The sequence below is a fragment of the Pristis pectinata genome, chromosome 31 (genome assembly GCF_009764475.1).
Source record: "Pristis pectinata isolate sPriPec2 chromosome 31, sPriPec2.1.pri, whole genome shotgun sequence".
In the NCBI taxonomy this organism is placed as follows: Eukaryota; Metazoa; Chordata; class Chondrichthyes; order Rhinopristiformes; family Pristidae; genus Pristis; species Pristis pectinata.
In genome coordinates, this window is record NC_067435.1 from 19,056,377 (window position 1) to 19,083,627 (window position 27,251).

The 27,251-nt window shown below is 45.6% G+C and overlaps 2 protein-coding genes across 2 annotated transcripts in view; one reads left to right on the top strand and one right to left on the bottom strand.

The window, feature by feature from the left end:
• The window catches only part of atp13a1 (ATPase 13A1), an 83,597-nt gene extending 75,048 nt beyond the window's left edge, over window positions 1–8,549 (top strand). The window contains exons 24-26 of the mRNA XM_052042082.1: window positions 468–579; window positions 2,387–2,530; window positions 3,626–8,549. Coding sequence (XP_051898042.1) covers window positions 468–579; window positions 2,387–2,530; window positions 3,626–3,736 — 367 coding nt within the window. The 3' untranslated portion in view covers window positions 3,737–8,549. The remainder of the gene's footprint in view (window positions 1–467; window positions 580–2,386; window positions 2,531–3,625) is intronic.
• Window positions 8,550–8,758: 209 nt separating this feature from the next.
• The window catches only part of mvb12a (multivesicular body subunit 12A), a 45,080-nt gene continuing 26,587 nt past the window's right edge, over window positions 8,759–27,251 (bottom strand). The window contains exons 8-10 of the mRNA XM_052042106.1: window positions 22,095–22,147; window positions 18,886–18,945; window positions 8,759–11,322 (exon numbers count right to left, since the gene is read on the bottom strand). Coding sequence (XP_051898066.1) covers window positions 11,260–11,322; window positions 18,886–18,945; window positions 22,095–22,147 — 176 coding nt within the window. The 3' untranslated portion in view covers window positions 8,759–11,259. The remainder of the gene's footprint in view (window positions 11,323–18,885; window positions 18,946–22,094; window positions 22,148–27,251) is intronic.

Consider the following 27,251-nt stretch of genomic DNA (forward strand, 5'->3'; position numbering starts at 1 on the left):
GGTTCTGCAGTGATCGACTCACTTCCCAACTCCATCTGCGTCTGCAGTGTGCTGACCACGTGACACTAGGTGGATGCAACATTGTTTTCCTGAGTAGGTTGTTGTGTAGTCAGTTGGTGGGATACAAGAAGACGTTCACCATTATGATTCCATGTCCTGGAGAGAGTCAGCAGCTTCCAGGGAGGAAGGTGGGCGTTAGAGGTGATGGTGTTGCTGAGTTAATGACTTGGTGATGAAGGATTCTCTCTGCTGTAGGCTGGACAGCCCAGGCTCAATTGCTTAATGAACCAGAAGTTGTATCTCAGCAAACCACAGGTCACTCACTGGCAAACGTGTGTTGTGTGTATTTATTTTTAATGCCGGATACCTGATGGATTCTCCGGGACGGGGCTCTTTTTGGAAGCTGAGGGTCGGCAACCCTTGTGTTTTATTTAACTCATCTGGTTTTACCTTTTTGCCTTTTCCAGGACAGACGAATTCGTGGATCTATACAAAGAATTTGAGCCAAGCCTAGTGAACAGTACTGTCTACATAATGTCCATGGCCATGCAGATGGCCACTTTTGCCATTAATTACAAGGTAGGAGGTGCAGCCAGAGTCCTGACCAGATGCTGGTTGATCACACTGCAGAGGGTGCTACACGTGTCACAGAGTCCGTCATTAAACTGCCCCTTGAGGGCAGTTCACTGGTCACGGGGCTGTATCAACACAGTCTTTTATTCATCTATAAAATTAGAACACAGAACAGTACAACACGCCCTTCGGCCCACCTTGTCTGTACAGACCACGACACCAATCTAAATTCATCCCATCTACCTGCACGTGATCAGTTTCCCTCTTCCCTGCCTCTTCGCATGTCTGTCTAAATACCTCAAATGTCGCAATTCTATCTGCTTCTACCACCTCCCCTGGCAGCAGGTTCCAGGCACCTACCACTCTTCGTCAATTTAAAAAAAACTTGCCTTGCACACCTTTAAACTTCCCCTTTCTCACCTTAAACCTGTGCTCTCCGGTATTCGAGATTTCCACCCTGACAAAAAGATTCTATCTACCCTTATAATTCTGTTATAATTTTATCGACTTCTATCAGGTTGCCCCTAAGCCTCTGACACTTCAGTGAAAACAATCCAAGTTTGTCCAACCTCTCCTCAGAGCTCTAATACTCCCCAATCCAGGCAATGTCCTGGTGAACCCTTCCACACACTCTCTAAAGCCTCCACATCCTTGCTTTAGTGTGGTAACCAGAAGTACACAGTACTCCAGGTGTGGCCTAACTAAAGTTTTATACAGTTGCAACAGGACTTCCCAACTTCTACACTCAGTGCCCTGACTGAAGGCAAGAGTGCCGTATACCACCTTTACCACCTTTCCACTTGTGTTGCCACTTTCAGGGAGCTATGGATATGGACCCCAGTATCCCTCTATGTTAGTGCTCTTGTGGCTCCTGCCATTTTCTGTATACCATCCAGGAAATTTGACCTCCCAAAATGCCATCTGCCATTTCTCCACCCAAATTTCCATCTGATCTATATCCTGCTGTATCCTCTGACAACATTCCTCATTATCCACAGCTCCAACTTTTGTGTCATCTGCAAAATTAATAATCAGATCATCATGTGTATCTCATACAGGAGGTCCCAGCGTTGATCCCTGCAGAACACCACTGGTGACAGACCTCCAGTCAGATAAACACCCCTCCACCTCTGCCCTCTGTCTTCTATTATCAAGCCAGTTTTGTATCCAATCTACCATCCCACTGTGGATCATACGTTACTTAACCTTGTGGACCAACCTACCATGAGGGGCCTTGCCAAAAACTTTACTAAAATCTGTGCAACATCACTGCCCTACCCTCACCAATCATCTTCATCAATGGCTTAGGAAAACTCCAAGTTTATGAGAGAGGAGCTCCCCTGCACAATGCCATGCTGACTATCGCTAATAACTCAATGCTTTTCCAAATGCGAGTAAATCCTGTGCCTAAGAATTTCCAATAGTTTCCCTACCACTGGCCTATAATCTCCTACTTTGTCCCCATTGTCCTCCTCAAACACAGAATAACACTAGCTATTCTCCAGTCTTCTGCAACCTTGCCTGTGGCAAAAGAAGATTCAAAGATCTGTCAAGGCCCCAGCAATCTCTTTTGCCATCTGCCGTATCCTGGGATAAATCCCATCGGGCCCTGGGGACTTACCACTTGTATGTTTGTCAATACACACACACCACCTCCTGCTTGCTATCGACATGCCCCATAATATCAACATACCTCTCCATAATCTCACTACCATCCATTGAATGCTGGTTATTTGTTGTCCGACACAAGATGTATGGGGGATGAGGTCTGTTGTGATTTCTCACTTGATAAGTGAGCTGTATGTACTTTCAGGGTCACCCATTCATGGAGAGCCTGAGGGAGAACAAGCCTTTGCTGTGGAGTATTGTTATTTCAGGCCTTGCCATTGTGGGCCTGCTCACTGGCTCGTCACCAGAGTTCAACCAACAGTTTGGGCTGGTGGAGATCCCAATAGAGGTATGACTGCGAAGTGAGTCGTACGCGGTGTGCCTCATCAGATCCACTGCAGATCACTGAGATTCATGTGATATTGGGGCATTGTGGATGTCAGGGCTCAGTTTGTTCTTCAAGCAAGAGCAGTGGGCAGTAGTTTGGAATTTTATGTGCCCCATTTCTGGGGATGAAAGTGATCAGAGGGTCTTGTTGAAGTCAAAGTACCTGAAGAGGGAGCAGCTTGCTCACAGGGAGCAAGTGCATAGTGAAAGAGCTAAGAACAGATCAGTCCAGGCCTTGTGAAGAGGGTAGGTAGTTAAATCAGATGGAAGGAGAGTAATTTGAACACGGTCTGGAATGGTCTGTTAAATGGGAGCAGGGCTGCAGGCTCGGAAAGAGGAACATCATAGGAATAAGGGAGAAAGTAATGATTTACTCAGAGGAATTCACTGCAGTGAATTATTGAAGCAGAGACTAACAGAATTTGAAAGTGGAAAATAAGTACACTCCTGAAACCATCTCATTGGATAGTTTCATTGGTTTAGCACCGTCATGAGTGAGATGGTGTGTAAAGCTGCCTGTGTCACTGGTCCCCTTCAGCCCTTTCTGACCCCACTTTCCGATGCCTGTGTTTCTCTCTCCTGTTCAGCACCAGTCTGCCCATTCCCTTCAGTACAGAATTCACGGCAGTTGTGCAGTTCATGCTTCGGGCAAAGATCAGTGGAAGCTCAGCACTGCATTGACCTGCGCTGTCCATCACTCAGCAGCTTGTAGCTCGCTGTGGTGTGTATTGGACCTGCCCCTGAATGCAGGTGGGGGTGGAGGGAGGTCAGCCACCCTTGTCACTCACTGAGCCCCTGCTGGATGGTGTGTGTAGCTGCCTGGTTTAAGAGGAAAGTAAACTGAGCAATGAAGCTCTCTGTTTTTAAATAGCCCATGGGTTTACTGCCATGGTTAGATGTGTTTTATGAAAATAGCTACTGCAAAAGATTGGAGGGGGGAGTGGGAGTTGAAACCAATAAAGCTGCAAACGTTCTCACTTATTAGCCTGGGGTAGTGGGAGGATGGAGAGAGAGATTGACAAACTAACGGATGTCTAATTCTGGTTTCCTTATCCAGCTGAAGGTGGTGATTGCAGGAGTCCTGGTGGCTGACTTCCTTGTGGCACTTGGGATAGACCGAACACTACAGGCATTGCTGGGCAGCAGCAGATTCCGTGCGCCTTCCTGATAACTGAGCTCACAGCTGGACCAACCTGTTCTCACCGCACTGGTCCACAGCTGCTCTCTCCAGCAGGAGGATGCAGGGTGGCAGAGGCTGCGCATAAAGCCACTCCCACAGGTGGACTTTTAACTTGCCAACGGTTTTCTTAGATGGCTTTTGATACAAAAAAAAAGACTGGTATTTTCATACCCAAACAAAAACAATTTGGAGGTGAGGAAACAATAAATCCATGTACCATCTGAGAGTGTTTGTGAATTCTGAGCCACTCGGCTCTCCATGTCTTGCAAACTACAGAATGTGACATTTTCATTGATGCTCGGCTTTTGTTTTGTGTAAACACCACCACGGTTAATGTGAATGCATTTCATTAATGGAAAGCAGAAGGTTTTCCTGGTTACTTTATCACACTTGCTGAGGCTCGGGTATTGCAATAGGTGGGCAATGTGATTTTACTCTCAGATTGTGTATTCCTGCTACTCACTGTGCCCCCTGCTGAAGGTTGAACCTTCAGCTCCCCAGGCTCACCCTAACCAGGGAAAGTGACCCTTTAAGATACTCCTAAAAAGACATGGATAAGTGTCAAATTTTGTCTAATCACACTCCTTTAAAGTATTTTGGGATGTTTTGCAATATTATAAAAGCAGCTGTGTAAAGTGAGATGTCTGCTCTTCCCTGGTATATCCCAACATAAACCTGCTGTCTCTGGCTACTTGTGCAATGTGCACAAGTTGGCACAATACTGGGGAGATGTGCCTCCCCAGCTTGTGCAGCAGGTGCTGATTCCTTCCAGCGACCAGCAGTAGTGGAATGCATGGCATTTTCCAAAATAAGACATGCAGGAAATGTGGGACAGTACCATGGATTCAGGCTGGAGACTTAAGGCACTCCAAATTCAACTTCAGGTAAAGGTCAGGTGGTAGTGAAAGTGGGACTCTTGAATTTTACTGAACCGAGAACCAGCACCTTCCACCCCTCCTGCCATCCCAACTCATTGTTGTGGAACAGTCTGTGCACCAAGTGTAATGGCCCAAGTGATGTTTGTTGAAATAGAAACATTGGGCCAGGACACTAGAATTCTGAACACTTTGAAATGGTGCTATGGAATCTTCAAATTATCTGAAAGGAAGTTGGCAGATAGCAAGGCGTTACTTCCCTCAGCAGAGGCTCATTTCCTTTTGGCCTTGATTTTCATACCGGTATAATGTCAAATGTCTACTGTGTGCCCAGTACCTGTTCCCATGATCCTACTGACCTCCCCACTAGTTTGCCTGTCTTCAAATCATCCTTTGTGTCAAAAGATCCACCCGATTTCTTATCCTTGCAAGCTAGTATTTCATCTCCAACTTCTGTCCAAATCCGCTGACTTCCTCAATTCCATGTTTGATTTCCAACTACGAAGCCGATATTTATGATGGCGAATTCTACTAGGATTGGAATATTCCTATCCTTTTATTTATTAACACTGTCATTTAGATTTCGACATGTTTATCATGGTGTTCTCCAAACCCTCTCCACTCTCCAGCTGAATAGGATTGCCTGTGTTCACTCCTACGCAACTTACTGTAACCACTGTCTTGAATGTGGGCTTTTTTTCCCTACAACCTGCATCATTTGAGTCCCCAAAGATCTGTTTTGTTCCCTTTCCATATATTGCTCCGTGCAGCTGGCACCCAGTGTATGCTGATAACACACACCAGCAGCCATGGACCTCTCTATTGGTTATGTTGCTAGACTGCCTGATGTGTAGTTATGGATTGCACGTTCTTAAAGACTACAACAAAAGCATGAGTTTGTATAACAGCCCTAATTGGATAAAACCTTCCAAGGTGCTTCACAAAAACAATATCCATAAAACATTGAATCACAGGAGGATTTACACAACTGTTGACCAAAAGTGTGTTTTAAAGGAAGTTAGCCAGACCCTAGATCCTTGGTACCCAAGCTTATGGCATCCATTGCAGGAGCAATGAAATTGGTAATGTGCAGTAAGGCAGATTGGAGGTGGTGCAAACATCAGAGGATTTCGGAGCTGAAAGAGATTAACAATGGGGGCTGAGGTGAGACCTTTTGGAGGGATTTAAAAATGGGAACTGTATTTAAATTAAATATCTTAAGTGAAAAATGGCTCCTCTGACAGTCCTGGACTTGCTTGGAAATGAGTAATGACCTCAGAACAAGAATTTGCTTTATTTTGTTTTGCCCCTGATGTTCACTGCAGTACAGGATTGATGGCTCTGTGAACATGGGCCGAGAGAGGATGGGATGTAGATAAATGAAAAGGGAACAAAGAGTGCACTTTTAGGTGGATTGTGTGGGTGTGGGAAGAAAAGCCGTAAGCCGTTCACTGGCCGTGACTGCATAGCTAAGAATTTAACCATCTGATGAAAATCCCACCCAGCTGGACAACTATCAAATAATATCCGAAGGCATCGAGCTAAGCATAGATCACCATCCCTTATCACTGATTCCAAAACAATCTTAAACATGGTTGTTTGCAACTTTGGCATCGTGTACTTCCACTTCTGTCTCCCTCTGCTCTATCAGTCCATTCACTGCCAAAACCTTAAGTCTGTGTCAGCAATGTAACAACTACTCTAATGATTTACTAACTAGCTTCCTTCTTCTCACAAGCCTGAAATTAAAAAATCTAATTCCTTTCCCATGCCTGTAATCTGTCCAGCCCTACAATGTAAGATTCTGACCTCCTGCACATCTTACTCCCTCTTCTCTCTCCTTCTATCCCCCCACCCCCCCACCACCATCAATTCTCTGGCTTTGCCTGTAAGCTGGAATTTCCCCACCAAGATGTGTGTACTGTGCATTTTGACCATGAAGATTTCATCATCCAGCCTCTATTTTCTTTGAAAACCAAGCTGCAGGAAGAATTTGGTGCAGCAGGAGTTTGTGGGCTCTTGCAATGCTCTGTCTGTGTTAGTGGCGGGGATGTCATGCTAGTTGGGGTTGCCTGTTGTGTGCCTGAAAACAATGGAGTTGCCAGGAGATGGGTTGGGAGAAAAGTTGAATCTTCCGAAGAATTGTTTAGAAGAGCATAAACATCATCCAGTGCTGAATTGCTGCCAAATAAACCCTCTGTGCTGGCTTGGAATCACTTGTACATATGTATTAAATATTGAGCAGATCTCAAACTTTCACAAAAATCATTTTGTGCTCTCGGTGAACATTTACCCTTCAGTTTTGCTGTGTCAGCTTTCACAATCTAATTCACTAGGGCTGCAGTGTGTTCTCCATCATGCCTTTCTTAAGAACCTTGATCATCGAATGAACATTGAACGTTTCAAATGCAATTAATTTATGGACTAAATATTAGCCTTTGATGTGCTTTAGAAGTCACTGTAGGAAATACAAAACCAGTTTGATTGCAGCAAGTTCCTGCAATTTGCTTTTGACTTGTTTAGATGCTGCCCAGCATTCTCCCTGTGTTTTTGGTGCTGTAGGTTCTTTCATGTCCACCTGGGAAGATAGAGCCTCAATGTACCATCAATTTTCCAGGTAATGCAGCACCACTTCTATTGAACTAAAGTGTCAGCTTATATTTTTGTCCTCAGATTTATGGAATGGGCCTTGAATCCACAATCTTCTCAACCGGATGGAAGTGCCATATTAAAAACCATATAATTTAAGTATTGTATAATATCCAATCAAACAGCAATGAGCATTGCACCATAATTTTGAGCTGCAGTCACTTTCCACTTAAGCAATTTCAGCAGTGATTCTGTACTAATACCATCCTCTAACATTGATGTGAGGGAACAAGTAGCAGAGTGTGGTTCATTAATCATGCACCTGAAATGACTGATGGTTTGATACCTTCCTTGTCTGAATTTTACAAGCCAAGGTTAGGTTGAATGATCAAATTACTCCAATTTTCCCCCATATCGAAAGCAATCGGTAATTGAAATAAGAATGGGAATATCAACAGGCAAGTGGAATTGGAGCTTTTTTTTCCAAAGAAACTTAATCTGATCATTGCTACTTGACCACAGCAAGTCATCTTGGACTCACCCTATCAGAGAGATCCCCTTTGTCCCACCTTCTCTGCTACCTAGAGACAACTTGTTTCTCGTTCCCAGTTATAATCAGGGCTCCTAGATCTGAAACATTAACTCTGTTTCCCTCTCCACAGCTGCTTCCTGACCTATGGAGTGTTTCTAGAATTGTTTTTGTATCTTGGTGTTTCTTTTAAATTTTTTTGGTTCTCAACTGTTGCTTGGTGAAATGAGTGGAGCGACCTAATCAATTGCAAAAGCATAGAATTTAAATGACGGGTAGATACCTAGGAGCACATGAAAGAGAATGACCAGCCCCTTTCTCAACAAAATTCTGCATTTCCTAATTGGGAATGCCTAACCTCTCTCCAAGGTAGAATGGCAGTAATGGAGTAAGCTGGTGCTCTGTTTCTCCTTTCCCAGAAAAAGAATGAGATGATTGAATAAGCTGTAAGAGGAGCAGGAGTGAGCTGTATTACTCTGCTTGTGGCTGCCTTTCTACCTCCTTTATCCCCTTAATGTGTATGGATCTCTGTTTTGAATGAACACAATGATTGAACTTCCACAGGTGTCTGGGATAGAGAATTCCAAAGGTTCACCCTTCCACTGCATGAAGAAATTTCTCCTCAGTGTACCTGTTATTCTCAGGTTCTAAGCATCACATCCATCAAAGTAAAACTTTTTGAAAATCTTTAGTTATTCTTCCTAGAATCAGCTGCAAACATTTCTGTAAATAGACATCTCTGAATGGAGGTACTGTGCACAGGTTTCTTCTCAAAATACCTTAAAGTCAGCTGCACCGTATAGCTGGACTTTTTGAACCCTAAATTTTGTACTTGTCAATAAAAGTAATTGTCATCAAGGCTTTGCCAACTTGCCAGGACTTGAAGATTGTGTTCCACCAGACTAGTTGCAAGCAACTCATGAGAAGTATATGGAAATGTTTGATGCATACTTTATTGCTATGCATAATAGTCTTAAACAATCTGTGGCTAAGACGAGGACAATTTGATTACGTGAAAATTATATCCAACCCAAGTTGGCAAATATGATCATATCATCACTACTCAAGTCTCTTCCTTTCCCTGGGTGGCAAAGGTTTATTTAGCTGGGGGAGGGGGGGTGGTGGGAACTACCTGAATGTTAAAGTGGGATGAGCTGATGTCCAGTTGTAGTGTGACCTCACCCACATTCCCTGGCTGCACACATAGATTGTCCTTTTATCCCCAAGGAAACCCACTTGTTCCCTGGCTACCACCTTATCCTTGACAGAATGTCTTAGGATTCTCGATCTTACTTGCTAAGGATATTTCATGACCTTTTTTGCTTTCCTAATTTCTTTAAATTCTTTCCTGCACACTATATTTCTCAAGGAGACTCCCATGATTCTTTCTTCCAGAATACTAATGTTACCTCTACCTGCCATCTGCTTTCCTGATGATACCTTCAATGTCCTTTGTCATCCAACATTCCCTGATCGTGCCATCTTTGCCTTTACTGGAACATGCTGGGCTTGAAGTCTTACCACCTCACCTTTGAAAGGCTCCCATTTGTCAGCTGTAGCTTTACCCACAAGCACCTGCTCCCACTCTACTTTTACCAGGCTGTCTTGTGCTGTTGAAATCAGCCTTCCTCCAACTCCATATGTTAACTTCAGGACCAACCTTATCCCTTTCTATAACTACCTGAATACTTACGGAATAATGGTCACTGCTCCCAACATGTCCCTCCACCAATACTTCCACGACCTTCGCAGTTTTGTTTCCTTAGATAGAGTCTAATAGAGACAGCAGTACTCTATCAATCAAAAAAACTTCTTGGATGCACTGAAGAAATCTGACCCATTTATGCCCCTTGCGCTAAGGCAATCCCAGTCAATAAAGGGAAAGTTAAAACCCCCCACTACTATTGTTCTTACACCTTTCTGCAAGTTACTATGTATCTGCAGCCTAATGTTCAGTGGTGGTGAACTTACTCCACTGTAGCAGGATCTCCTCTAAAGCTTCAGCAGCACATTCACAGATTTGATACAGTTGTTTGATACTTTAAGATCTTTACTGATGCTCCTACCCCAACTTATGTTGAAGTCATGGATTCAGTTCTCATACAGTAGCCACTCTGCACAACAGAAGCCATGTACTAAGCATCAGGCTTATAAGGAAGAGGGATCATGGCCAAGGTCCTTCAACTAGTATCCATCAACTAGAACAAAAATGGCTGATAGTTCCCTCCCTACCCAAGATGTTGAGATTAATTGTTTTATGCCCATTGTGGCCTGGTCAAGATCAGATGAGATGAGCAGAGCAAAAACATATGATAGGGTCTTCCTCCTAGTCTGTGAGATTTAGAAACACTGTAAAATACATTCACTGCCATTGAAGGCTTTCTTTTCCATGCACAACTCCCACTCACCAATTTAGGGACAATGTTGGCCAAGTGTACTTTGTACTGAATAGTTGAAAAAGTGAAAATTACAATGGGAGACTGCTTATTCTCTGCAACTTTAATAATTATTATTAAAAACTGGTTTCTGGAAACCAAAGCTTAAAATCAAACAGATCAAGAAAGTGATTCTCATGATACAGCTGTATAGAAAAATGTATGACTAGGTCATTTACAAATCAAACATTCACCCTCAAAGACTTATTAATGTATTATTATGCAGTTTGCCCCTAACTGGTCTCATGATTGGTTCCAACACTGAATCCAAACTATGAGTATTGGATAAACCAGAACAACTAATTTAATGATGAAAACTTGACAACACATAACAACAAAAGGAAGTCCCTGGGTTGATTAGGTCTTATGCTTGAGTTGAGAATTGAGAGCAGCATTGAACAGAGGAGAGAGGCAGCAACCACTTGGACAAGGCAAGCCAAGCCTGCTGGAGTTTCCCATGCTGTGTACATGTAGAATCAATTCATAGGACAGGAGTGTTTCATGGAGAGTCAAATTATTCGGTTTGTACAAATTGGTCTTCATATTCATTTAACTACATAAAGCTGCTTTTAATCCTGCCTTGCTACACCAGCCAGCTGGCAATGAAAGCAAAAGCCTAGCTACAAGTGTTCCAAATGACAGCCAAACATTCCTCCTCCTCCACCTTGCGCATTGCACTACTCTGCAATTCCATCCCCCACCTAAACTACCCAAGCTCCCTTACTCTAACTTGATCTCCCGTTACTCAACTACTCTGGTTATACAACTGAACGTATACCTCCTCCCCACTACATAATTGGCCCTACTTGATTATAGGACCTACAGTAACAAACCACATTTCCGCAGCAATGCACAGATGTGCATGGCCTTGAATCCCTTTAACAAAAATAAAATGGTGGCTGTGGAGGCCATCTTGCATTGTGTGAATGATCCTTGGTGTGTTCTAGTGAAAGGGTTTAGTTAAATTTTGCAGTGAAACTCAAGAACAATCCCATGGCTTTTATCTGAAGTCCGAGGTAAGATTCCGTGGTGTGTGAGAAGGCTGCATCTTTGGGTTCTGTTGGACGTGCACTGACTCCTGCACTAGGAGGCCGTTGGAGGGAGTCTAGCAGCTGCAGTCTTCTCTGTCATGAAGCTGTAGTTATACTAAATTGAAAAAAAAAGTATATACGTTAGATGAAACTTTCATTCCAATGGATCCAGACAGTTGAGTTTGGCGCAAGGTTTACATGTGGGGCAAACGTAGGTGAAAGAAGGGCTTGTGTTAGAATTGGATGGGAGCCAATGCAATACCACAAGTGACTTTAATGAAATTGCAAGGGGAAAGGATAGAGAGAGAAATATCTTGAAACACTGAGTGAAGATGGAAGCCAGTTCTGATGGAAGAACCTACTCTCATCATCATCACTGAAACAAACAGTCATCTGAGGAAACTAACCCATTGCTAAGAGAGAAAGCTAAGAACGAGATCTTCTTCAAAGATTCTGGTCTTTATCAAGAGGCAGAATATAAAAGTGGGGATGTTATACTGAACGTTTATATATAACAAAAACTGGTCTGCCTCAACTGGAGTGACGGTGTCAGGTATTATGGTGTCAGAAAAAAATCATGAGAAAGGTTCCTGGGACGAGGACATACAGTATAAAGATGGATCGGAAAAGCCATGACTCTTCTTCAAAGAGAAGGCCGAGGGAAAATTTCATCAAAGTATATAAAATGGTGAGGGGGCCAATCACTGTGGGTAGTAGGAGGCAGTTGCCATTGGTGGGGGAGATGAAGGACTGGAGGTCACAGGTATAAAATAAGAGAAAAAAATTAACACTGACACAAAAGAAAAGCTTTTTTTAAAGCAAAATATAGTTAGAATCTATAATGCATTGCCTGCACGTGGGGGAGGGAGATTCCATTGTGGGAACTGGATAAACATAGAGCAGGGAAAACATTTTTGCAAAGCTACAGACTAGAGAAAAAAGGGCCACTTGGTAGAACAAGAGAGTTATTCTGGTACAGAGCTGACACAGACATGACGGCCTAAATAGCTTCCTTGTGCTGTAACCTTTGTATGATTCTATGATGCGAGGCGCTCTCAGCATTGCCACATGCAGTTCTTCCACAACCTGTCCACCCCATGCCTTATAAATCCATCCCGATCAGCACAACCAGTAACAATGAGTTGTGTGAACCATCCAGCCCACAATCTCTTCATCACCAACTGTTATTGATCAATTCAAACCCATTTCACACACTCTGACACAACATACCTACTTCAGACCCTCAGTTTGAACCAAATGGCATGACTACCAGCTCAGTCTCCACCCCAACATTTTCTATCTGAAGAATTGCATATTATGAAAAATCAGCAAAAACTACACGAAGCTTCATTTTTTTCTCTGTACATCAACTCTCCCATCAGTTGGCCTGCCAAAGCCATACTGCTCCTATCAAACCGAAACCTATCACACCTCCCCCACCCAACCGAAACCTATCCACACCTCCCCCCACCCAACCGAAACCTATCCACACCTCCCCCACCCAACCGAAACCTATCCACACCTCCCCCCACCCAACCGAAACCTATCCACACCTCCCCCCACCCAACCGAAACCTATCCACACCTCCCCCGCCCAACCGAAACCTATCCACACCTCCCCCGCCCAACCGAAACCTATCCACACCTCCCCCGCCCAACCAAAACCTATCGCACCTCCCCCGCCCAACCGAAACCTATCGCACCTCCCCCGCCCAACCGAAACCTATCCACACCTCCCCCCACCCAACCGAAACCTATCCACACCTCCCCCCACCCAACCGAAACCTATCCACACCTCCCCCACCCAACCGAAACCTATCCACACCTCCCCCACCCAACCGAAACCTATCCACACCTCCCCCACCCAACCGAAACCTATCCACACCTCCCCCCACCCAACCGAAACCTATCGCACCTCCCCCGCCCAACCGAAACCTATCGCACCTCCCCCCACCCAACCGAAACCTATTCACACCTCCCCCACCCAACCGAAACCTATCACACCTCCCCCACCCAACCGAAACCTATCCACACCTCCCCCCACCCAACCGAAACCTATCACACCTCCCCCGCCCAACCGAAACCTATCCACACCTCCCCCGCCCAACCGAAACCTATCGCACCTCCCCCGCCCAACCGAAACCTATCGCACCTCCCCCGCCCAACCGAAACCTATCCACACCTCCCCCCACCCAACCGAAACCTATCGCACCTCCCCCACCCAACCGAAACCTATCGCACCTCCCCCGCCCAACCGAAACCTATCGCACCTCCCCCGCCCAACCGAAACCTATCGCACCTCCCCCGCCCAACCGAAACCTATCCACACCTCCCCCCACCCAACCGAAACCTATCGCACCTCCCCCGCCCAACCGAAACCTATCCACACCTCCCCCACCCAGCCGAAACCTATCGCACCTCCCCCGCCCAACCGAAACCTATCCACACCTCCCCCCACCCAACCGAAACCTATCGCACCTCCCCCGCCCAACCGAAACCTATCGCACCTCCCCCGCCCAACCGAAACCTATCGCACCTCCCCCGCCCAACCGAAACCTATCCACACCTCCCCCGCCCAACCGAAACCTATCCACACCTCCCCCCGCCCAACCGAAACCTATCACACCTCCCCCGCCCAACCGAAACCTATCCACACCTCCCCCACCCAGCCGAAACCTATCCACACCTCCCCCGCCCAACCGAAACCTATCGCACCTCCCCCGCCCAACCGAAACCTATCGCACCTCCCCCGCCCAACCGAAACCTATCGCACCTCCCCCGCCCAACCGAAACCTATCCACACCTCCCCCGCCCAACCGAAACCTATCGCACCTCCCCCGCCCAACCGAAACCTATCGCACCTCCCCCGCCCAACCGAAACCTATCCACACCTCCCCCCACCCAACCGAAACCTATCACACCTCCCCCACCCAACCGAAACCTATCCACACCTCCCCCCACCCAACCGAAACCTATCGCACCTCCCCCGCCCAACCGAAACCTATCCACACCTCCCCCACCCAGCCGAAACCTATCCACACCTCCCCCCACCCAACCGAAACCTATCACACCTCCCCCACCCAACCGAAACCTATCACACCTCCCCCACCCAGCCGAAACCTATCCACACCTCCCCCGCCCAGCCGAAACCTATCCACACCTCCCCCGCCCAACCGAAACCTATCCACACCTCCCCCACCCAGCCGAAACCTATCCACACCTTAACAGCTTTAGGTAACTTTGTCACAGATGGACAACCGGTACAGACAGAAACAGTGGCCCAGCTCGTTTGTTGCTTCTTTGTACTTTTCTCTCTGGGAGTGGGCAGGCCCAGCCTGAGCTGCTGGGCACATCTTCCAGCTCTGCGTTTGTCTGTGTTCTCACTCTCCAACTGCTCCCATTCACCAGATAACCTTATTTACTGTTTATCTCCATTGTCACCCCAGTTTTACTCTATCAGAGATATCCCCTCCCCCAACCTCCCTGCAACTTAACGAGCTTTTTTGTCTCCTTCACAGTTCTGACCAAATATTCACTCACAGATACAGCCTGACCGGCTGAACATTTCCAGCATTTTCTGTTTTTGTTTAGATTTCCAGCATCTGCAGGGTTTTAGCTTCTCGATCCCTGACCAGTTCTGATGTAACTTGGCTTTTCTCTCTCCATTCTCTGCCCTGCCGAGTTTTCTCTTTTATTTCAAATATCTAGTAACTGGTATAGAGTCACAGGGTAATTGAGCAGGGAAAGAGGCCCTTCGGCCCAACTCATCCATGCTGACCATGATGCCCATCTAAGCTAGTCCCATTTGCCCACATTTGACCCATGTCCCTCTAAACCTTTCCTGTCCATATCTCTTAAATCATAGAACCATAGATCATAGAACAGTACAGCACAATACAGGCCCTTCAGCCCACAATGTTGTGCCGACCTTTAAACCTTGCCTAAGACTATCTAACCCCTTCCTCCCACATATCCCTCTATTTTAAATTCCTCCATATGCTTATCTAGCAATTTCTTGAATTTGACAAATGTACCTGCCTCCACCAACGCCCCAGGCAGTGCATTCCATGCACCAACCACTCTGAGTAAAAAACCTTCCCTTGCTATCTCCCTTGAACTTCCCACCCATTACTTTAAAGCCATGCCCTCTTGTATTGAGCATTGGTGCCCTGGGAAAGAGGCGATGGCTATCTACTCCATCTATTCCTCTTAATATTTTGTATACCTCTATCATGTCTCCCCTCATCTTCCTCCTCTCCAAAGAGTAAAGCTCTAGCTCCCTTAGTCTCTCCTCATAATCCATACTCTCTAATCCAGGCAGCATCCTGGTAAATCTCATCTGCACCCTTTCCAATGCTTCCACATTCTTCCTATAACGAGGCGACCAGAACAGGACACAGTACTCTAAAGTGTGGTCTAACCAGAGTTTTGTAGAGCTGCATCATTACCTCGCGGCTCCTAAACTCAATCCCACGATTTATGTATGCTAACATCCCATAAGCTTTCTTAACTACCCTATCCACCTGTGAGGCAACTTTCAGGGATCTGTGGATATGAACCCTCAGATCCCTCTGCTCCTCCACACCACCCAGAATCCTGCCATTAACTTTGTACTCTGCCTTGGGAGTGACCACCTCACACTTCTCCGGATTGAACTCCAATCTGCCACTTCTCAGCCCAGCTCTGCATCCTATCAATGTCCCTCTGCAATATTCAACAATCCTCCACACTATCCACAACACCACCAACCTTTGTGTCATCTGCAAACTTGCTAACCCATCCTTCCACCCCCTCATCCAAGTCATTAATAAAAATCACGAAAAGCAGAGGTCCCAGAACCGATTCTTGCGGGACACCGCTAGTCACAGCCCTCCAGTCCGAATGCACTCCCTCCACCACAACCCTCTGCTTTCTACGGGCAAGCCAATTCTGAATCCACACGGCCAAGCCTCCCTGGATCCCATGCTCTCCGACCTTCTGAAGAAGCCTACCATGTGGAACCTTGTCAAATGCCTTACTAAAATCCATGAAGACCACATCTACTGCACTACCCTCATCAATCTGCCTGGTCACCTCCTCAAAGAACGCCATCAGGCTTGTGAGACATGATCTGCCCTTCACAAAGCCACAGGTACAGTTACTGTACCTGCTTTAACCACTTCATCAGGCAGCACATGCCAATATACGTGTGAAAATGTTGCCCCTCAGGTTCCTATAAATCTTTTCCCTCTCATCTTAAACTATGTCCTCTGGTTCTCGATTCCCCAACTCTGGGGAAAAAAGACTGTGCATTCACCTACTCTAGGCCCCCCCATGATTTTAGACACCTCTATAAGATCCTAAGCTCCAAGGAATGTTGTGTTGCATCTCTCAGCTGCAGCATTGTTTTTTTGTTTGTAACTCAAAAAACAGGAGGGATGGTGAAAACACCATTTAAGCAGCATTTAATCACCAAGGCACAGAAGGCTATTGAACTGATGCGATTAAATGGAATTAGTACAGGTGGGTGCAATGACTGACTTTGTGGGCCAAAAGGCCTATTTCTGTGCTGTACAACTCGGTTGATTCAAATCATGTAAAAACACCACATTTCTATTTTTTCTTCTGGCATGAATTCTTACACTCATCTGCCTTGTTCTCACCCAGTCACTCAGCTGATCTATTTTCCCCGAAGCCTCATCAAATGCTCTTCACACCCTGCATTACCACCAAGCTTTGTATTATCAGAAGTTTAGATACATTACACTTGGTCCCCTCATTAAAATCATTGATATAGATTACAAACTACTGGGGATGCAATCAGTGATTTCTATCACCCCAGAAGTCACAATTTTCCAACCCAAAAATGACCTGTTTCTTCCTATTTTCTGTCTGTTAACCAATAGTCAATCTACACCAGTTTATTCCACTAATACCATGTGCACTCATTTTTGACAAATCTGTTAGCTGTTTGAGGGTTGTACATGGTAGAATAGGAGGGGGCAAATCAATAGATATTGTGAATTTGGACCTTTGAAAGACCATGCAAGATTATTAAAGAAAAATGAGTGCAATCATCGTTTTATATACTTCAACAGATCTCCCCTCAGATCCCTTCGCTTCCCTGAAGAAGACAATCCCAGCCTCACAATCTATCCTTGTATCTGTAAGTCTTGGATCTCAATAACCATGCTTATGAATCTTTTCTGGAACCCCTCTAATGTCTTCACATCCCTTTGACCAGAACTGAGCACAATACTCTAGCTGAGGCTGGACAAGTATTTTATGAAGGCTCAGCATGACCTCCCTGTTTTTAATCTCCTACATTACTATTAATAAAATGTAGAATTGTGTGTGCCTTATTAACCACTTTCTCAATGTGCCCTGCCACTTGATTTCTGCACCCAGACCCACTAGCCCCTCTGCTCTGAACCCCTTTTAGAACAGTACCTGTTATTCTATATTGCCTCATCCTTCCTACCAAATTGCATCACCTTACATTTCCCTGCATCACACTTCAACTGCCCATTGTACCAGCCTGTTTATATCCTGCTGCAATCACTGCCCTCTTTGCAATTTACAATACAGCCAAATTCTGTGTCAAAAGCAAATTTAGAAATTGTGGCTTTCTACAAGCCTACATTTTGAACATAGATTTGAAAAAAAGCAATGGACCTAACCAGTTTCTGGGGAACTTTCCTCCAGTCTGTGAAACAATCATTCATGACCCTCTGTTGTTTAAAATTCATTTTCAGGACATGGGAGTCACTGGAATGGCCAGTACTCCTGTCCCTAACTGCCCTCAAGTTCATTCTTGAACTCCTGCAGTCTGGTGAAGGTACTCCCATGGTGTTATTAGGTACTAAATTCTATATTCCATGACTTAAACTCAGCAATGTTGAAGGAACAGCAAATATATTTCCAAGTCAGGACGGAGGGAGCCTTAGAGTAACGTACATGCTGTTACAAGTAAGTTTTTCATTGCACCTGTGCATATGGCAATCAACTCAACTTTTGATGTGATGTAGGAGGAGCCTAGATGTGCAACAGCAGTGCATTTTGTAAACTATACACATTCCAGCCAATGTGTGTGAACATTTGTTGTGGAGGATGGTGTGCCAATCAAGCAGACTGCTTTATCTTGGATTATGTTTAGTTTCAAGTGTTGTTGGACATGCCCAAAATACAAGCAATCATTTTACCACTGCCTGCTGCTAAGTGAGAAAACCTGGAAACTGGTTTTCTTTGTGCAAACAAGAGGAATGTGAACACGAGATGAAAATGAATTAAAATGAGGACCCAATGCTCAAAACTCACAAGAGATGCCAGAAACTGCAGATGCTGGAGTCTGGAGCAAAAAATAAACTGCTGGGGGAACTCTGAGTGAGGCAGAATCTGTGGAGGCAGGGGTCAATGATTTGGGCTGAGATGCTGCATCAACACCAATACAGTCCTCATTGGTCCTGATGCAGGGTCTCAGCTATTCCGATGCCTCCACAGATGCTGCCTGTACCGCTGAGTTCCTCCAGCAGTTAATTTTTTGCTCAAAAGTCAACTATGAGCTGGATGTTCAGTTTTAATCACTCTTACCCAAGATGGTCAATAAGAAAATACACCAGGCAAAACAAAATACAAATGGTTTAAGTGAATACCAAAAACAGCATTATCAAATAATACATGCACTAGCACGTTAAACTTACCTCATTTTCTATTTCAGCACGGCTCTTAATTTGGACATTTGCAATGTTAGTATTGGGTACCTGCAGGAAGACATCAAACGTCAGCTACAGCACTGTCCCATCGCACTGCAGCTACATAATTATTACACCACAACTGAATATGCTGATAAACACTGCAACAAATTAGAATGTCCAATACAGCTTCAGTTTGTCTTGATATAGTCAGGTTTATCACTGTACTAGTGATTGCTAAAACCAATCCAACTTCAACAATAGAAGCCATGGACACTGACTATTAGCATGTCAGTGAGAATCTCAGCAGTGTTTAGTAGCAGATAAAAGTTCTTTTGAAAATACAAAAAACTGCAGCTGATGGAATCTGAAGTGAACCACAAGTCCCTGGAGGAACTCAGCAGCCCAGTCGGCATCAGTGGAGGGAAGCTGACTGTTGATGTTTCAGGCTGAGACCCTTCATCTGGACAGAGAGAGAGAGAGAAGGGGATGCCCAGTTACAGCAGAGCTTTGGCCGGGGGTGGGGATGGGTTATCCAGAGCCAGCAGTGATGGGTGCATATAGTGAAGGGCAGGTGAGTAAACTAAACAAAGGCAGGGTGGAGACAGAAATGTGGGATAATGAAGTGGTAACTGTAGAAGCAAGAAGATAATTGAGTGTGAAAGGTAAATAGTGAAGGGCTGCAGAGATGGGATGCAAAAACACAAGTACAGAAGGTGGGGGATGGGGGTAGCTGGGATGGTATGGATATGGAAGATAGAATGAGTGGAAGAACCAGGAAGGGGGGAGGGTCTGGGTGGAAGAAGGGGATGGAGAGAAGGCGACCTAAAATGAGAGAACTCAATATTCATGTCATTAGACTGAAGGCTACCCAGGCAGAATATGAGGTGCTGTTCCTCAGGTTTGTTTGGCCTCGCTCCAACAGTGGAGGCGGCCAAGAACGGAAAGACTAGTGTGAGAGTGGCTGCCAGAGAGCTCCAGATGGCCATTACTGATAAGAGCGTGGATGTACGGCAAACTGATCACCTGGTCTGCGTTTGCTCATGCCAATGTAAAGGAGACCACGTCGGGAGAACCAGATACAGTAGATCAGGTTGGAGAAGGTGCATGTGAATCTCTGCCTTGACTGGATGGGCTGTTTAGGTCCCTGGGAGGGATGAGTGAACCGAGGAGTCACAAAGAGAGTAATCCCTGCAGAATGCGGAGAGGGGAGGGAAGAAAAAGATGTATCTGGTGGTGGGATCAAGGAGTAGATGGCAGAAATGGTGGAGAATGATCTGCTGGATGCAGAGGCTGATGGGGTGGAACGAAGGACAAGGGGACCCCATCACTATTCTGTCTGGGAGGAGTTGGGGTGAGAGCAGAAGTGCAGGGAATAAAAGAGGCGCGGGTAAGGGCTCAATTAACCACAGTAGAGGTGAAACCATGGTTCCTAAAGGTGGAAGACACCTCAGAAGTTCTGGAGTGAAAGGCCCCATCATGGGAGCAGATGAGGCGAAGATGGAAAAACTGAGAGAATGGAATGGTCTTTGCAAGAGAGGGGATGGGAGGTGTAATCCAGATAACCATGGGAGTCTGTGGGTTTGTAGTAGCGGTCTGTCACCTGAAATGGAGACAGAGAGGTCAAGGAAAGGGAGAGAGGTGTCTGAAATAATCCAGGTATATTTGAGGGCAGGGTGGAAGTTGGTGGCAAAGTTAATAAAAGTTGACGAGTTCTACATGGGTGCAAGAGGCAGCACCAATGCAGTCATCTATTTAGCAAAGAAAGAGGTGGGATATGCTGCCAGCATAGGGCTGGAACAGAGACTGCTCCATGTAGCCAACAAAAAGGCATAGCTGGGATCTATGCGAGTAGCATGGCTACCCCTTTTATTTGGAGAAAGTGGGAGGAATTGAAAGACAAGTTGCTGAGGGCAAGGACAAGTTCCACCAGGCAGAGGAGAGTGTTATTAGAAGAAGACTGTTTGGATTGTGTATCCAGGAAAAAACAGAGCTTTGAGGCCTTCTTGGTGGGGAATAGAGGTATACAGGACTGGATGTTCATGGTAAAGATGAGTTGGTGGGGGCCTGGGAATTGGAGGTGCTGGAGAGTATGCGAGATGTCCCAGATGTAACTGGGGAGAGAGTGGACCGGGGGTGGGGGGGGGGGGCGGGGTGGTGGACACAATGGAGTCAGGATACGAGTTCAGTGGGGCAGAGACAATGGGCCTTCCAGGGCGGTCCAGTTTGTGGATCTTTTGTAGGAGGTAGATCCAGGTAGTGCGGGGTTGGGGAAAACAATGAGGTTGGAGCAATGAGGCTGTGGAGGAGAGTTCTCCTGTGGAGATGAAATCTGTGATGGTGCAGGAGATGGGGTTTAATGGTCAGTAGTAGGGTCATGGTCAGGTAGGGGAGGTCAGAGGAGGTGTCTGAGAGCTGCCATCTGGCCTCTGCAAATTAGAGGTGAATTCACCAGACAACAATGACACCACCCGTCTGCTGGTTTGATGACCAGGTTGGATTGGGCTGGAGTGAATGGAGAGCTGTGCACTCTGAGGGACTGCATGAGTCTTTTGGATAAGAAATGGCGAGGTGGTAGAGGGTTGCAAGTGGTCATTAGCAGACTATGGTGGGTCAGAACCTCCTGACAGTGGTCAGTTACGGGTGGGGTCAATACAGATGACACTTTGAGTGAATCTGGTGTCTCTAGATGGTGGTAGTAGGGGGAGGGCGGCCAATTGGAAGGGAATCTCTATACTATGGTCAGTGGCAGGCAGGGATATGTAAATAATAGGCATCCATGACAATGGAAATAACACACTGATAATGATTAATGAGATTGGGGTGGGTAGGGGTGTCCACAAAATACAAATAGTGTAAGGTGTCGTTGGATATGTGAAGGGATCCTTGGTAGCATGTGAAGAGGTCTGTCTCCACAGAAATTGAGCAGCAGGAGCACTGACTCACTGAGCTGCATGGGCTAGGCACCATCACCTCCTCACGTCCCTTCAACCAAAGACTACCAGATACATCTTAGTAAAAAAAAATGCAGAAACAACAAAGATATAGATAAGACTTAGTCTTATCTCTGGCCATGCAACCATATAGTTAAATAATAAAGCAGTTTTTCATTAGCCAATAACAGCATGGAAGGTTGGCTAAGAGAGAAACTAGAGGAAAGCACATTTTGAAATTACTGCGGCATGACAAGAGCGATAAGTGCAACAGGCTGTACTCACATTCATTGTATTTTCAAATCTGGGGTGTAAAGCAAAAGGGACACCATCCATCGCTGTTAAAAGGGTCAAACAACAGGTTTAAAACAGAAGCAATACACACGTCTGCCCTTCCCCCCTACCCACGCCTACATAACAGTTACAGGGTTCCCTTTGTCCTCACCTACCACCCCACGAGCCTCCGTATCCAACACATCATTCTCCGCAACTTCCCGCCACCTCTAACGGGATCCTACCACCAGACACATCTTCCCTTCACACCCTCTCTCCGATTTCCAAAGGGACCGCTCTCTCCGTGACTCCCTTGTTCACTCATCCCTCCCCACTGATAACACCCCTGGCACTTATGCCTGCAACTGCACCAAGTGCTACACCTGTCCCTACACTACCTCCCTCACCACCATTCAGGGTCCCAGACAATACTTCCAGGTGAGGCAGCGTTTCACCTGCGAGTCCGGGGAAGTCATTTATTGGATCTGGTGTGGCCTCCTGTACATCGGTGAGACCTGATGCAGATTGGGTGACCACTTCGTCGAGCGCCTTCACTCCATCTGCCACAACAGCCAGGACCTCCTGGTGGCCACCCACTTCAATTCCACATCCCACTCTCATACTGACGTGTCTATCAGTGGCCTCCTCTACTGCCATGTTGAGGCCATGCACAGGTTGGAGGAACAACATCTCATATCCTGCCTTGGGAGTCTCCAACCTGATGGCCTCAACATCGATTTCTCTAATTTCTGGTAACCCCACCCTTTCGTCTTCCCTTATTTCCATGGCTCCCTTCCCGTCTTGATAACCTGCCCACCTCCTCCCCTCCCCCATCCTTTATTCCATGGTCCACTGCCCTCTCCTACCGGATTCCTCCCTCTTCAGCCTTTGGCCTCTTCAACCTATCACCTTTCAGCTTATTACATCTTCTCCCCCTCCCCCACCCACTACCTTCCCCCTCTCACCGGAACTTGCCTATCACCTGATCTCACCTATCCCCTGCCTGCGTGTACTCCTCCCACTACCTTCTTATTCTGGCTTCTGCCCTTTCTTTCCAGTCCTGATGAAGGGTCTTGACCTGAAACATCGATTGTTTATTTCCCTCTATAGATGCTGCCTGATCTGCTGAGTTCCTCCAGCACTTTTAGTGTATTGCTCCAGGTACATCCAGCATCTGTAGAATTTCTTATGTCCCAGGTTTAAAACTGGCTTTATGCTCTAATACCACCATTACCTAACCCTTTCAAAATTGCAATATAATCTGCTCCTCTCTTCTGTGTAACAAACTCCCACTCCTGTTATGGTTCTATTGGTATTAAAGAACACACAGATCAAAAACAGAAAACTGTAGCTTCTCTTCTGGCCAAAGTACCTTGGTGGGAATTTTCTTTATTGCTCATGTGCAGATCAGCAAGGTGTACAAATATCAAATGAACCATGAAATTTTTTTGGTAAATATAGTCAGATATTGTGATGTAAAAAAAAGCTGAGACAGGTTGACAAAGGAACTTGGTTGTTGACACTGAATGCAAGGCTTGTCATAGATATGACAAACAGGGGACCCAGCACTGATCCCTGTGACACACCACTGGTCACAGGCCTCCAATCTGAAAAATAACCCTCCACAACTACCCTGACTCCTTCCACCAAGCCAATTTTGTATCTAATTGGCTAATGTACCCTGGATTCCATGTGATCTAACCTGCCAGACTAGCCTACTGTGTGGGACCTTGTGAAAAGCCTTGCTAAAGTCCAGGTAGACAACATCTACCACCCTGCCCTTATTAATCCTCTTGGTCATCTCTTCATTGTTTAATCTTGTTGATATTTTCAAAATGCCCTGTAATCTCATTCTTTATATTAGCCTCAAGCATTTTCTCCACTACTTATGTTAGGTTAACTGGTCTTTGGTTTCCCATTTTCCTTCTCCCTCCATTGTCAAATACTGGGCTTACATCTACCATTCACCTGAAACATTAACTGCATTTCCCTCTCCTAAAGACGCTGCTTGGTCTCTTATGCATTTCTAGAAAAGTACTGAAGTCTTGCTAAAATTAGTAGCATTGTATAATGTTTTAGAGATAAAGTCATATATCAAGGACCAAGTCTGCGCTGATCATCAAACACCCATTTAGATCAATCCCATTTTTTTTTATTCCCCACACATTCCCTTCAATTTCCCTCAGATTCTACCACTCACCTACACACTTCAGACAATTTAGTGGCCAATTAATCTACCAAACAGTAGGTCTTTGAGATCTGGAAGGAAACCAAAGCATCCAGAGGAAATCTACACAGTCATAGGGAGAGCACGTGAATGCCATACAGACGACACCGGAGGTTATGAATGAAACTGGGTTGTTGAAGCACCAAGCAACAGCTCGACCAGCTCTGCCACTTTGCTGTCCCTTTGGTCTCTCTACCACAAGATCACAAGACAAGGGAGCAGAAGCAGGCCATTCGGCCCATCGAGTCCGCTCCAAGGGATAGGGCAAAAAGAAATGGGGAAAAAAAAGAAATGGGGAATGGGGGGGAGGAGGACAAAAAAAAACCTATTCTAATCCCAACTTCCAGCCTTATCCCCATATCCCTTGATACCCTGACTATTTAGATATCTATCTATCTCCTCCTTGAACGCCCCCACTGATCTGGCTTCCACTGCTGTACGTGGCAAGGAGTTCCACAAATTCACCACCCTCTGGCTAAAGAAATTTCTCCTCATCTCTGTTTTGAAACTGTACCCTCTAATTCTGAGATTGTGCCCTCTGGTCCTGGACTCACCCACCAAGGGAAACAGCCTAGCCACATCTACTCTGTCCTTTCCTATCAACATTTTAAATGTCGCTACGAGGTCCCCTCTCATTCTTCTGTACTCCAGTGAGTACAGTCCAAGAGCCAACAAACGCTCATCATACGCAAGCCCTTTCATTCCTGGAATCATCCTCATAAATCTCCTTTGAACCCTCTCCAATGTCAGCACATCCTTCCCAAGATGTGGGGCCCAAAACTGCGCACAATATTCCAAATGAGGCCTCACTAGTGCCCCGTAGAACCTCATCAACACTTCCTTACTTTTATACACTATATCTCTCGAAATGAATGCCAACATAGCATTCGCTTTCTTTACCACCAATCCGACCTGGTGATTAACCTTTAAGGTATCCTGCACGAGTACCCCCAAGTCCCTTTGTACTTCCGTGCTTTGAATTTTCTCTCCTTCTAGATAATAATCTGCCCGCTTATTTCTGCTTCCAAAGTGTACAACTGCACATTTCTCAACATTGAATCTCATCTGCCATTTCCTTGCCCATTCTCCTAAACTGTCTAGGTTTCTCTGCAACCTTCCTATCTCCTCAATACTCCCTACTCCTCCACCTATCTTGGTGTCATCCGCAAACTTAGCCACGAAACCATTTATTCCATCATCCAAATCGTTAATGTACAAGGTAAAAAGGAGCGGCCCCAACACCGACCCCTGCGGCACACCACTAGTAACCGGTAGCCAACCAGAACGAGATCCTTTTATTTCCACTCTTTGCTTCCTGCCAACCAGCCAATGCTCCACCCATTCTGTTATCCTACCTGTAATCCCATGACCTCTCATCTTATTAATCAGTCTCTTGTGAGGCACCTTATCGAAGGCCTTTTGAAAGTCTAAATACACAACATCTACCACCTCTCCCTTATCCACCTTACCTGTGATTTCTTCAAAAAACTCCAATAGGTTGGTCAGGCAGGATCTTCCCTTCACAAAACCATGTTGGCTTGGACCTATATTGCCTTGCGCCTCTAGGTATTCCGTAACCCCATCCTTGAGGATAGATTCCAATAACTTTCCCACCACTGACGTCAGACTAATAGGTCTGTAATTTCCTTTATGCTGCCTCCTTCCTTTCTTATACAGCGGAACTACATTTGCGACCCTCCAGTCCTCTGGAACCATGCCGGAATCTATCGATTCCTGGAAAATTATCACCAATGCCTCCGCTATCTCTAAAGCCACCTCCTTCAGAACCCGGGGATGCACCTCATCCGGTCTGGGACACTTATCAGTCTTTAACCCATTTAGTTTTCCTAGCATCTTCTCCCTAGTAATCTTAACTGAACTCAGTTCCATTTCGTGAGACTCCTGACTAACCGGCACATTGCTGATGTCCTCCACGGTGAAGACCGATGCAAAATATTCATTCAATTCCTCTGCCATCTCTCTATCGTCCATTATAATATCTCCTGTACCATTATCAATTGGTCCTATATCAACCCGTGTCTTTCTTTTACTCCTTACGTATTTTAAAAAAACTCCTTAGTATCCTCTCGAATGTTATCCGCCAACTTCCTTTCATAATTCATCCTTTCTTTCCTAATGACCTTCTTAGTTTCTCTCTGGAGGTTTTTAAAAGCTTCCCAGTCTTCTGTTTTCCCACTAATTTTCGCTTCTTTGTACGCCGCCCCTTTTGCTTTTATTTTAGCCTTCACCTCTCTCGTTATCCACATTTGTGCCTTTTTTCCATTCAAAACCTTCTTTTTTCTTGGAATATATCTATCCTGCATTTTCCTTATTTCCTGTAGAAATTCCTTCCATTTCTCCTCCGCCGTCCCTCCAGCTAGCTTACTCTTCCAATCAATTTGGGCCAACTCTTCTCTCATACCATTGTAATTTCCTTTGTTCCACTGAAATATCGATACGCCAGTTATCAGCTTCTCCTTCTCAAACTTGAAACTGAACTCAATCATATTGTGATCACTGGTTCCCAGTGGTTCCTTTACCTTTAGTTCCCTAATCACCTCCGGTTCATTACACAGCACCCAATCCAAAACAGCCGATCCCCTGGTGGGCTCATCAACAAGTTGCTCCAGAAAAACATCCCTTAGACATTCCACAAACTCACTCTCCTGAGTTCTACCGCCTTGCCGGATTTCCCAGTCCACCTTCATGTTAAAATCCCCCATAATTATCTTCACATTGTCACTCTGGCATGCTTTTTCTATCTCAAACTGCAACTTATCATCCACTTGCTGACTGCTATTAGGGGGCCTATATATGACTGCTACCATTGTCCTTTTACCCTTCCTATTTCTTAGCTCCACCCACAAGGATTCCACCTCCTCTGACCCAATGTCCTTCCTTTCTATCGATTTTATATCACTACTAACCATCATGGCCACACC